The sequence below is a fragment of the Suncus etruscus genome, chromosome 5 (assembly GCF_024139225.1).
Source record: "Suncus etruscus isolate mSunEtr1 chromosome 5, mSunEtr1.pri.cur, whole genome shotgun sequence".
NCBI lineage: Eukaryota > Metazoa > Chordata > Mammalia > Eulipotyphla > Soricidae > Suncus > Suncus etruscus.
The window spans coordinates 83,015,528-83,029,724 of NC_064852.1; the positions used below are offsets into that span (position 1 = coordinate 83,015,528).

The 14,197-nt window shown below is 31.3% G+C and overlaps 1 protein-coding gene across 1 annotated transcript in view; it reads left to right on the forward strand.

The window, feature by feature from the left end:
• The window catches only part of LOC126009196 (sodium channel protein type 2 subunit alpha-like), a 178,870-nt gene that overhangs the window by 110,424 nt on the left and 54,249 nt on the right, over window positions 1-14,197 (forward strand). The window contains exons 15-17 of the mRNA XM_049773565.1: window positions 1,084-1,257; window positions 2,995-3,351; window positions 9,868-10,347. Coding sequence (XP_049629522.1) covers window positions 1,084-1,257; window positions 2,995-3,351; window positions 9,868-10,347 — 1,011 coding nt within the window. The remainder of the gene's footprint in view (window positions 1-1,083; window positions 1,258-2,994; window positions 3,352-9,867; window positions 10,348-14,197) is intronic.

Here is a 14,197-nt window from a genome sequence, read left to right on the forward strand (position 1 = left end):
ATATATATGTGTATATATGCATATATATGCATATATATATGCGCCATAGCGATAGCATAGCAGTGAAGCGTTTGCCTTGCACGCGGCCAACAACAGGATGAACCCTGGTTGAATCCTTTCATCTCATATGGTTCCCTGAGCTATCCAGGAGTGACTTCTGAGCACAGAGCCAGGAGTAACTCCTGAGTACCACCAGGTGTGACCAAACAAACAAACAAAAATCAAAAACAAAAAAACAAAATAACCCCTCAAAACATATATATATATATATATATATATATATATATATATATATATATATATATATATATATATGATAATGAATTCAGGTTCTCTAAATTCTTTTATCTCTATAAAACAAATAATGAGTAAGGGATATGGAACTATGCCTAAAGATGTAGAGGTGTTTTTAAAAAAGTTTAAAATAGTTGTTTAAAAAGATAATTTAAATGTTGCTATTCCTTGGTCAGGTACATTTAAAACACATTTTGTTTAAGAAATATTATTACCTAATATGTTAGTAGTGACTGTTTATTACTACCAAAATAATCTATGTCATTTCTTGTGGGAAGATGCCAATTACAACTAATCTTTGGAGTACATTTCCAAGACAAGAAAGATAAAAGGCAAAGATAAAAAAGAATAAAAAGGGGCCGAGGGATAGCACAGCAGTAGGGCATTTGCCTTGCACAGGGTTGACTCAGGACAGACCACAGTTCAATAACTTGGCATCCCAGATGGTCCCCAAGCCAGGAGCAATTTCTGAGCACATAGTAAGGAGTAACCCCTGAGCATCACCTGGTGTGGTCCAAAAACAAAACAAACAAACAACAACAACAAAAAAGATAAATAGCTACTGTGAGTCAGCTGAAACATAAAGATAATATTAAATTAGAATGTTGATTTTATTATCTAAATTATTTATTCAATGCTTTATAAAACCTAAATAAATAGATGAGGGTGCTTATGTGCTAGGCCTAAGACAAAATTTTAATTCAGATTTTAATGTTGATTTGTTGGAAATAATTTGTTAATAAGTATGTTTCTAGACTATTCGTGTTATAAACAATATTTCTCATTTAGGTCTTCACGGGAATATTTACAGCAGAAATGTTTCTCAAAATAATTGCTATGGATCCATATTATTACTTTCAAGAAGGCTGGAATATTTTTGATGGTTTCATTGTGAGCCTTAGTTTAATGGAACTTGGCTTGGCAAATGTTGAAGGACTATCAGTTCTCAGATCTTTTCGACTGGTAAGTTAACTGAGACTCTCTTTAATGTTTTTATAATTGATTTGACTTTTATCTACTAATTTTTTTAAGATTTTCTATATAGTATTATTTTAATATATTTCTAAAATAAACTGAATAGGCCTAAAACATGATAGTAAATTCTTGTTCATCTTAGATTTTAGAGATAAAGTTTATTCACATGGAGAGTCAACATTTCTCAGTAACTACTAAGGTTCTCAAAAAGGGAAGAAATGTAGTCATACATAAATCTAAATCTCAATGAGGTGCACAATAGTGTGTGTGTGTGTCTAGAGTTGCTTAACATGATTGGTATCTAAGATAGCTAGTATGTTATGAAAATTCAAAAGTTATAGTTTTCTCATCGTTCAGGAATTATGGGGTTGTTCATTGATCCACAAAAGCCAAGAATTGAGACTAGAAAGGAGTTTTTCACAAATATGCTTTGTCAACAGATAAATAAGTCACTATATCCACTTATAATGGAAGAGCACTTCCATTATTAATAAATTATCTTTTGATTTGGCTCTTCATTTCCTATTTATTAATATTTATTAATTGAGAAAAGAAACATTTGAAACACTTTCACTTAAATATTTTTGTTGTTTTGTGTTATAACTTTAAGTGTCTCTATGTTTTATAATTTATTTTTAGTATGAGTTATATAAAATTACTGAAGATATTTATTTAAATGTTTATATTCAAAACTTTATTGAAAAATCTGCTTAGAATGCTCTTAATATTCAAAATTTAAATTTATTTGAGATAATTAGAGCTATACTTTTTCCTTAGTCTTCACAGATATGTATATAACTTGAACCTGAAGAATGAAAATAAAATAATCACAAATACTAGAAATTATTGTATTGCAAGTAATATGTTTTAGATGTTATGCATTTTGTAGAAATAAGCATCAATATCATGTTTGTATGCCAGATTTGTCATGTGGGAATAAACTAAGCAATTTGATACTCATATTCATTCTTTTAGTTCATATAGATGCTCTTAACTAATATCTGAAATTACTAACACATCAGAAATAAAATTTTTCTACAATTAACCTTGAATGATATTTTAGAAATATCTAAATGAATAAAAGTGAAGTCACATGTGACTTCTCTACACTGGTAGAAATCCATTTACAGACTAGATTTAGACAAATCACTTAAGACATAAATGTTGATAAAATTTTGACTTTAAAATTTCAGTCCAAGTACTTATTTTTCAAAATGACTATTCTTCAAAATATAGTCTAATGGTATAGCAATGATCAGTCTAAAAATTTAGAGAGATTAGTTGTTTTGCTCTTATAATAATTTAGGTGTCAATTTGGTTTGTATTGTATATTTCAATAGTTTTTCAGGTACACTAACAAAAATTTATTGCCTATAGACTATAAAAAATGAAATCTTTGCTTCTCAAAAAGTGCCTGACAATAATTCCTATTAATCCTAGTTATCTCAGTTTTTTACCATAAAACAAATGATATAATAAAAATCTTATGTAAAATTCTGGAACTTGTTAGTGCATCTAATTATTAAAGTGCTAATATTTTGTTGAAATATATACTAATCCTAAATAAAAAATATCTTGTAATATCAAACAGTTGACATATTGCCAAATAATGCTTAGTCAAAAAACAACTATGTCCCTGCTATTTGTTGCTTTTGAAACAATTTATCTTGTACATAAATTCTTTAAAGGGTAAATTGATAACAACCTTCTTGATTTTAATTCCAGCTCCGAGTTTTCAAGTTAGCCAAATCTTGGCCAACACTGAACATGCTAATAAAGATCATTGGCAATTCTGTGGGAGCTCTGGGTAACCTCACTTTGGTGTTGGCCATCATCGTCTTCATTTTTGCTGTGGTGGGCATGCAACTCTTTGGTAAAAGCTACAAAGAATGTGTCTGCAAGATCTCCAATGACTGTGAACTCCCACGTTGGCACATGCATGACTTCTTCCACTCCTTCTTGATTGTGTTCCGAGTGCTGTGCGGAGAGTGGATAGAGACCATGTGGGACTGCATGGAGGTCGCTGGTCAAACCATGTGCCTTACTGTGTTCATGATGGTGATGGTGATTGGAAACCTAGTAGTAAGTAATGAAAACATTTCTCTGATTTTTAGTAAAAAAATGAAATGAAAATACATATTCAACCAAAAGCTCGTTTATGTTTGTATTTGTTTCAATAATCAATATATTATAACTATAGCAGTCAGTATAGACTGTTAAATTTTTATAAATGCTTTAAAATAGTTGTCATGTTTTATTTTCACGTTTTCAGTTTTATTAAAACATTATGAAATATAATATAAAATCTTATAAAGATATTTTAAACAAATGTTCTTCATCACTGATCACTAATTTTTTATCATTATACCTTATTTAATATAGAAAGCTATTTCTAGATTTTTATCTCTCAGCTCTTGTATTGATAAATGAAAAAGTACTAAGAATAGTGCATCATTTTTATGTGTGAGTACAAGTAATAGAATTTGAAATTCTTCTAGATTTGGGTGTCCCACAAAGTGAAGTTTGAAAAAGAATGATTCTTTTGGTATATTAATATACGATGACCCATTTGGTACTTAGAAACTAACAAATAACAATGACTCAGGAATTCTCACTGAATCATTTCTAAATTAAATAAACAATACCCAAGGCCTCTGTATTAAGTCTCCAGGACCTAGAAAAGACATAGGAAGATATTTCTGGTAAATGACATGACATTTACTTAAGCAGAAATTGAATTACTATTCATCTACTAAGTGGCACAAGTGTGAAAATAAACTGCTGCATGTCAAGTTCACTAATAAAATTATTGCTTTTTACATTGCTTAGGATGATTAGGGAGGGAATTGCCAAGGAGAATGGACCTGAAATAACCGTAATTAAGGTATAATATTCCATTTATTTGGGAGAAAGATAGACCATTTCAAAGCAGAAAAGAGTCCACAGTGGTTGGGAAGAGAAGACAATAGATTCTGTGATGGAATAAGGCTCTTTTACTTTAAATATAAATTAATTATATAAGTTTCTTGGTTATCTCTAACTTAAAAACTGGAAATATTGTCATGACCAATATTTTAAGAATATAATTTATAAATATAATTTACATTTTTATTTTGGTTTTTGGGTCACACTTGGCAGCGCTCAAGGGTTACTACTGGCTCTATGCTCAGAAATTGCCCCTGGCAGGCAGGCGTGGGACGCTGGGATTCGAACCACCATCCTTCTGCATGAAAGGCATATGCCTTATCTCCATGCTATCTCTCTGGCCCCATATTTACATATTTAATAAAAGTAACCACTAATATCCCTAAGGGAAAAGAGAGACAAAGGAAAACAGTAGTTATTTTATTTCAATGTATTCCCAAACTTAAGAATCATCATTATTTATTTAGATAATTCCCACCTTCCATAAAGTAAACAAAAATAGGAAATATAAAATCCAAGAAAATGAACAGTGGAAAATAATTACATATATCTTTATCTTCTATTTTCTATGGGTCAGAAATTTTGAAATGACTTAGTTGGGATGTTAAACTTAGGATTTTACAAAGGATGTTGTCAAGACATTTTATGGGACTCAATTATCTTACAGAAGCCAAGAATCAATTTTCTTGAAGGTTCACTCTTGTGGTTATTGGCAAGTGATTCATGATGGCTATTAAAACATAGCTTCAATTCCTGTCCACATGATCTTCTCCTAATCTGAGTAGTTGAGTATCTTCATGTCATTGCAGTCAATAGCGCCCTGTGTTGGTTAAATAAGAGGGCAAGGAAAATCATCTTTGTATGTTTAATCCTAAAGTTACACACCCTCATTTCTATCATATTCTTTTCATTAAAATTAAGTCATTAGATGCTCATACATAAGAATAAAAAATTCAGTTTTACCATTCGAAGACTATCTAATTATTTGTAGATATTTATAAAAGCCTTATTCTTCAATGCTATTTATTTGCTTTAAAAAAACAAAATTGTATATCACAGAAAAATAGTCAAAACATTATGTGTGTAAAACAGAAACATAAGTCATTACAATAGAGAAATTCTTAGTGGAAGTAATAGAAAGTTTAACTTGAAGGGCTGTGGAATTTTATTTAGGAAAAGACTAACTGTGCATAATAAAACTATTTTTTTCTGTAGGCAGTTCAAAACTACCAGATGGCTTTTTATTAGAAAAGTAACAATGAGAAAATGGTATTTCAATAAAATTAATGTAGCAGAAAATGAAGAATACATTTGGAGTGGGAAAAGTAACATACCACATATCATCTACTAGTTTACTAAAATAAAATGCATCTCTATGTAATTTGACAGATCAAATTAAAAAGAAAAATTTAAAAATATCTATAACAAAAAGGGATATTTAATATGAATTGTTATTGTTAGCTATGTATGAAAATATACTATCTTGTTGTTGTTGTTGTTGTTGTTGTTGTTGTTTTTGAGGGAAGTCAAAACCAGTGGAGCTTGGGTGCTACTCACAGCTCTCTTTCCCTTTTTTACTTTGACTTCAAAATGTTTTCATTTGGTAAATGGAGTACAGCAGTTAAGGTGCTTGCCTTGTCAGTGGCCAATCAAATTCAATCCCTGGCATCTGGAGAGGCTCTGCCAGAAGTGATTCCTGAGTGTGAAGTCAGGAGTAGTCACTGAGCATTGCAGGGTGAGATCCCAAAGCAAGACAAAGCAGAACAAAAATTTCTTCCATTTGTGATGTCCTGTATATATTTCTGGAATAGCTAAAGTAGTAATAATATCTGTCACCATTCTTACTATTTTGGAAGTATTCATAATACATTTGCTTAAAGAAGACTGAAGTGAACTTGCTGTCCTGAAAGTTTTTATTATCATTTTCATCCTTATCATCAAAAATTCCCCAGAGATAAATTGGTCCAACCTTCTCTATGGTGCTCCACCACAAGAGTTCTGAATACCTCTATCATACGTTGTCAAAGTGAGCATGTAAATGAAGCTATGTACTGCCCATTCACTAGAATTTTTATGAATAATTCTTAATTTCTTGACATATGCCCAGAGGTTATTTTATATGGTAAAAGAAAGTATTGCTGAAAGAAAATGTGACTTTTAAAAAGTATTGTTTCTATAACTGTAGCATACAGAGCAAATTCTTTGTTACAGGGAGGCATTCAAACATAGAGAGATGTGAAGGTTTGAGAGTCTCCCCTCCCCCCCCTCCCGGGTATAAATCAGGATTAAGATTGCATTTAGATATATCATGCAGTATATGTGTCTATGTGTGTTTGGGGGTCATGTCCAGCAGAGGACAAGTATTATGCCCAATTCTGTACTCTAGAATTGCTCCTGGAATGCCTGAGAAATCAGTGTTGGGGATTAAATTAAACATGCACATGAAACATGTGTTTAGGCTATGTGTTCTTACTCCAGACCTCAGAATTATATTTTAAATTTTCCCCAAAATTAAAAATTTTTATGGAACTAATTTGGGGAATATGTAAATCTATTTCATTCATTGAATTATCTATTTACAAAATAGGGTATGTGTTTCAGTCCGAGAGTCTGAACTGTGATCTATTCAATTGCCATTGGTCATTCCAAATACTTTTTTAAGTTAACTATTCTGTAGCTCCTTTTTTGTAACCAAGACAATGATTGTCTTGAATGAATGTCTAGAATTTAATCTAGACAAAGAAATTAGGTTAGTTTCCACAAGTACTTCTAAATAATAAGGTAAATTGAATGATAGTTTTGTGTAAATTTTTTTTAAATGAGCAGTGGGAGTAATTAGCAGTAAACTTTCTCAAGGGTGGATTATGAAATATAACTATTGTAAGTTATACTATATGTGACTATTGTAAGTCATATACTTTAATGAAATTTTTATACCAATCTTTTAAGTTAAGTATTAGAAAATTTTTTAAATTTTATAGTTAGAAACATGATTCAAATTGATTATTTTACTTTCTAAAATCATATGGTTAATCATTGAAACTTATTCAACATCAGTTTTTTATGTTTGTTTTGAGTTAGGCCTCACCCATCGGCACACAAGGGTTACTCCTGACTCTGAGCTCAGGAAACATTCCTTGTAGGCTGGGGGACCACATGGGATGCCATGAATCATCCTACCTGCTATACTCCACCCCCTCAAAATTAGTTTTAAGAGAAGAGGTAAAGTAGGTTTCACTGGTGAGGCTTAATTAACATATATATCTAACAAAGATTTCTATTCGATAAAGGTATCAACAAAAGTAAGAAAACAAATGTAGACAAAAGTATGGTTCCAAAATTCAGGTTTGTTACATAAAATTTAAATTTTAACAATCAACATTTTCCTCTTTCACCAGTTTTTCTGTTGGGAAATTTTACAAGTAAAATAATAGAGTTGTTTGGTTTGTTTTGGGGTCACACCCAGTGCCACTCAGCAGTTTACTCCAGATTCTGCATTCAGGGATCATTTCTGACAGACTCAGTGTACCATATGGATTCTGGGAATTGAGCCATACCTACTATAGATCATAGAATAGATTATAATATAAAGGCCAAAGAATAATTGATGATGTTCTGTATAGACACATAATTATTTGCCGTTCCATTTTCCTTAATATTCCTCTTTTGTACTATTTATTTTTGTTCTTGGTCACCTTTATTTCTCTATTCTTCTGATAAGAGAACAATAATATGTCACTATATTAGGGTACAATTCCTGAGTTACTTAATATTTTCACAATGAAAGCATTGAATAATATTTTCAAACTCAAAAATAAAACCTATTAATATTGAAAAGAAGAATAGAGTCCACAGCCTGGGAGAAATTTAGTATATGTACTAACCTAGATTAAGATTATAACAAAATTAGATTATAACTAGATTAAGTATGGTTGATTTTGTAGTTTTTATTGGGGAAAAGAAAGGTCTTTGTGTTTCTATTCAAAGTATCAGAGGATTACCATCTCCAATCTAGATATGCCTTGTTATTTAGGATTGTATGGGCCCATTTGTGTTGCTAATAAAGTTAACATAAGTGGGGCAGGAGAGATAGCACAGCGGTAGGGCGTTTGCCTTGCACACAGAAGATCTAGGATAAACAGTCCTTTGAGAATCCCAGCATCCCATCCCATATGCCTGTCAGGAGCAACTTGTGAGAGCTGAGCCAGGATTAACCCCTGAGCGCTTCTATGTGTAGCCCAAAAACAAACAAACGAACAAACAAACAAAGTTAACATCTAGCATTTCCATTTTGATTGGGGGACCAGATATTGCCCAATTATTTCAGTCTTTTACAAATCAAAGGCCTGGCGTTGAACTTTCTGCCTTGGGAAATTCTAAACTTCCTCACTCTCTCCAGAGAGCTCAGGAATTGACAAGAATAAATTGGGGCAGGAGTGAAGACGCAGCGGTAGGGTGTTTGCCTTGCCTGCGGCTTACCCAGGATGGACCACGGTTCTGTCTCTCAGCGCCCCATCTGATCACCCGAGCAAGGAGCGACTTTTGAGCGCGGAGCCAGAAGTAGCCCAGGAGTGTCACCGGTTATGGCCCCAAAACAAACAAAAAAGAATAAATTGTAGGATGGGTATATCTAAAATAGAGCCATTTTAGATAGTTGGTGAGGAGAAACTCGGCATTTTTTTCAGTATTCTTAGAAAATCAATTATCATTGGTATCAAATTCTGAAAAAAAAAGTTTTACTGTTTAACCTATGGAAGTTCCTACTTTCTTAGTAACTTTTTCAGTGCATTTAATGAGTTTACAGTCACTCATTTATTTAGTGACTAAAGATGAAGTTGGAGACTAGTGATCTTATTTTTGGCAATAAAATATCCCCTTATCTTTGACTCAATAGTAACACTATTATTATGCACTATTATTATTATTATTATTGTTATTATTATTATTATTATTGCACAATAACAGTGGCTATAATTTTCTGAACCAAAAGCAAGGACTTTTATTAACACAGATATAGTTATAATTTAACATATTAATTTTTATGTATTTTTATTTTCAAGCCTCTTAGGTACAAATTTTAGTTTAAATACAAAAATGTCTAATTTTACTTAAAATGATTGGTTTTTGTAATCATTTAGAAACATCTTTATAAAAGTCATATGGCATTTTCAAGTACTTCTCACAGACACTTTTCTTCTTAACTACATTTGTATCTAAATAATGGTATATTTATTATTTAGATATTAATATTTATTTTAGAAAATGGGCTTAATGGGGCTGAAGTGGTAGCACAGTGGTAGGCTTTTACTTTGTATTCAACTGACCCATGATAGATGCAGATTTGATCCCTGGCATCCCATCTAGTCCCCTGAGCCAGGAGCAATTTCCGAGCACAGAGCCATGAGTAACCCCTGAGTGCTGCCAGGTGTGCCCTCAACTCCCCCAAAATGGGCTTAATAATTAATCATAAGACAACCATGAATTCTGATGGTGCAATAACTTAAAAGAAAATTATATCATGCAACATGATATTTTTCATTCACTTTCTCACTCTACCTCATATGGTTTATAATAAAATAGTAGAATATTAAAATAAGGTATATGAAAAATTGGAAAATTTATAAATACAAAACAAAACCTGTTTTGATCACATGTTTTCCTATTGTGTTTTAGGTTCTGAACCTCTTCCTGGCCTTGCTCTTGAGTTCATTTAGCTCTGACAATCTTGCTGCTACTGATGATGACAATGAAATGAACAACCTCCAGATTGCTGTGGGAAGGATGCAGAGAGGAATAGATTATGTTAAAAGAAAATTACGTGAATTTATTCATAAAGCTTTTGTTAGAAAGCAAAAAGCTTTAGATGAAATTAAACCTCTTGAGGATCTAAATAACAAAAAGGACAGCTGTATTTCCAACCATACTACTATAGAAATAGGCAAAGACCTCAATTATCTCAAAGATGGAAATGGAACTACTAGTGGCATAGGCAGCAGTGTAGAAAAATATGTCGTGGATGAAAGTGACTACATGTCATTTATAAACAACCCCAGCCTCACTGTGACTGTACCAATTGCTGTTGGAGAATCTGACTTTGAAAATTTAAACACTGAAGAATTCAGCAGTGAGTCAGAGATGGAGGAAAGCAAAGAGGTAGGGATTGTTTAATAAGAAAATATTTTTGTTTTCATAACCTTAATATCTTTAAAACTTGCACTATTTTTAAATTGTATGTTTTCCTTTAATAACAATAGAAATTCTCTAAAGAATATATTTTATAGAAAAATTATTATATAAAGATTGAATTTGTAAACTATGATATACTATAATTTAACCAAATAAATAATAATCTGACACATAATTTCAAATATCTATTTGTTAGTTATTTATAATGTTAATATGAATGTTTTATTTAAGATTATTTTGATTTGTAAAATATATGCCTTAGTATATCCAATTCCTTTCTTAAATTACCCAAATGTGGCAAGTTTTTAATTCTTAAATTAACAAACATCTGAATGAGATTTGTGCAATTTATCATCTGATTTAATATTGAGTTTTTATGAAATACTTTTAAAATATGATCCTAGGGTCTGGGGAGATAGTTCAAGTGGTGAAGCACATGCATGCATAAGATACAAAGGTAAGATTACAGGTTACACAGTAAATGCTGTTTGCAGTCTAGTGAATGAAAAGCACCTCTAGTTCAGGTGCAAAACCTTTAGCCTACACTGCCAGGTCAAGAATCTCTATGATTCTTGAATGGCCCCATTCCCAGAATACAACTGAGTATTACCCCTATTACAATATTTTGAAATATAATCTCAATTAATTTTTACAGCAATAGTATTTATTCATGGGGAATATTGTCAAATTTGCATATATTTTATATATCTTAAATAATAATTTTAAGAAAGAGATTGAAGTGAAAAGGAATTGTGGCAAAAATATATTTAGCCTTCCTGAACCCAGTGTGTACTACCAAACCAACTATAATTTATAGAATGTAAAATTCTAAATGTATCAATGATATATATGCTTTAATAATTTAAAATTCTGATTTACTAGAGGGTATAATTTCCAGAATAAATATATTGGCCTATGTGCACATTAACAAGCACAGAATGTGAGACTCTTTATTGTAATAATTTCACTATTCAAAAATAAAGAAAAAATACCTAGACATTAAGCCTATTTTTAAACAAATAAAAATAACAGCCAAAACCAAAAAATCAATGACTGATCCTTGCCTGTCATTTGTATTGATTGACAGGGAAAAATAAAGGTCTTTGTTACTGTCTCATCCTACAAAGACAATTTTGGGGAGTTTGAGGCATTAAAGAATAAAATTTAAGTTATGAAACAAAATCATGTTTACTAAAGACAATTAACATAATTATGAGCAAAAATACTTTGAGAAGTATTTTAAGTTTTTTATTAAATATTAATAACATAATATTATTAAAGAATATATATTTCCATTCCTCCTGTTATAAAATGTGTGATTTCTAATTCAGTATTTAGGATGAAGTAAATATTAAACATGAAATTTAGAAAAAAATAAATCAGTATTAAGTGAGTAAGTAATATGGTTATAAAGATATTGTTTTGACAAATTTATTGATGTGATGTAAGGGAAAAGTACAAAATCTATGACAAATAATAGCTAATAGTAATTAATTGAATGGGCCAGAATGATAGGACTGTGGGAAGTTGCTTACCTTATAGTAACCAAACCTGGTTCAATCTCTGGCGCTCCATAAGAATTCCTGAAACTTTCAGTAGTGATACCTGAACAGAGCCAGAAATGAGCCCTGAGTAAAGCTAGGTACGACCCCCAAACAAAAACAAGTAGTTAGTTAAAGTAAAATCTTTACTAACAGGGCATTATTTTTAAATTAAGTAATATTAAGGTCAGAGATAAAAACAAGTAGTTAGTTAAAGTAAAATCTTTACTAACGGCATTATTTTTAAATTAAGTAATATTAAGGTCAGAGATAAGTAATATTAAGGTCAATCTCTGGCGCTCCATAAGAATTCCTGAAACTTTCAGTAGTGATACCTGAACAGAGCCAGAAATGAGCCCTGAGTAAAGCTAGGTACGACCCCCAAACAAAAACAAGTAGTTAGTTAAAGTAAAATCTTTACTAACAGGGCATTATTTTTAAATTAAGTAATATTAAGGTCAGAGATAAGCACAAGGGGTTAAGTGTTTACCTTGTACACAGCCAATTTAAGTTCTATTCCTGGCATCCCGTATGATCCCCTGAGCCTCTCTGAGCACCACCGGGCATGGCAAAAAATAAAAATTAAAAAAAGTAATCTTAAATTCTAATTAATAAATGCTTAATGTAGAGAATTCACTGAATAATACTATACAGATGGAGTGGAGTTTCTGAAATTCTATGTTATTAGAAACTTAAGTGAGCATTGAGAAATAGAATTGGTTTATTAAGTTTTAATCTAGAAATCCTCTCATTAATGTCAGTTTCTATTTTGGTATATGTTTAGTGTTAGGTCATCTTAAGTGTAAATTTGTTATAATTCCATCAGTTAGTTCAATGTATTAGCTATTGGAGCATCCTTGAGTTGTGATTAATCTGGCATATATTTTGTCCTATCTCAGATAGTAATATTTGACATAAGAGGAACATCCAGTAAGGTTGAAATAAGAGTAGAAATATTCAAATTCTAGAGTTTTACTCTTGTTATAATGAAACTTGTCCACTTGCTTTCAGTTTAAGTATTCTAAAATATAACATGTGAAGTCAGTGCTTTGAAATTAGAGACACAAATCCAATCTGTTAGATGGAAATAGTATTTTTTTGGGATTTAGGTGTAGAGTTTTTTTCAATATCTTTCTACCACTGAGATAATCAGATTACTTAGGTGTTATAACATTTTATTTGGGAGCATTTTCAATTTTTTAATTATCAATGTTTCTAAATTAACAAAGAATAAGAACAATAATATAGAAAGAACATATGTTTAGATTTTTAATAGTTTTAAATCTTATTTAGTAGCTCTACAGAAGAAAATAAAGCAATTGAAAAAATTTCTATATCCTTCTTAAGAGTTTAGTGTTCTATTTTTCAGTTATTTTCTTAACTGGTAAAAATGGTACTAATAATTATAACATGTGTGTAAGCAATTGCCTGACATATTTTCCTAAATAATGTATTTTAATTATCTAAATATATTTTTTAAAAAGTAGGATTTTTAAGATTTTTAAATGTCTAATGAATTCCTTTTTATATAGGGAAGTCTAACCAAATGGAGCCAGTGGTGGTTTAGTTGTTTAAACTAAATTCACTTCTATTTCTTTATCATTGCCAGATTATAATGTGTGATCTTTAATAGCTTTCCTAGGTTTTTTAGAACAGTACTTCTCAACCATTTCCAACTGTGATTCCCAACTGTGTTTCCTTCTTGTGATCACTACTCCCCATTCCCCTTCAACTTCTGCTACTGGTTGCTCACCTAGTCTCATATCATGACCTCCCATTATGTAATTTTCATCTCTGGCCCCTTGAAATATCTTGGGCACCCATTGAGGAACTGCAGGGGTAACTTGCCCCTGGTTGAGAAACACTGCTCTAGATTATATTGTTTAAGATTCATATCATAATCATGTATACTTTAACTCTATTTTGATTCTATTTGATGGGATTCCTCTCATAATTTGTGATTTTGAATAGTATATTTCTCTTTTTGAGTTTTAGTAACATTCCATCCATGCTTTAATTATTATTTTTCAAACTTAAATGACTAGTGCAGTATGGTGACCTTCACTACTTACCATTCTTACTTCTCACAGGGGTAAAACCAGCTGGAGCCATCAAGAATGCAGCTCTGGTGTTTTATAACCAGCCAGAGGCTCGGGCCACCACTTTTACCCAGGTTACCTAAGCAAGTTGTACATAATATAAATATAATCAGTTTCTAAATGAATTTTGACTGGCCTGCATGTTACTCAGCTACCTTCCTTGCCCATCCATTGGCA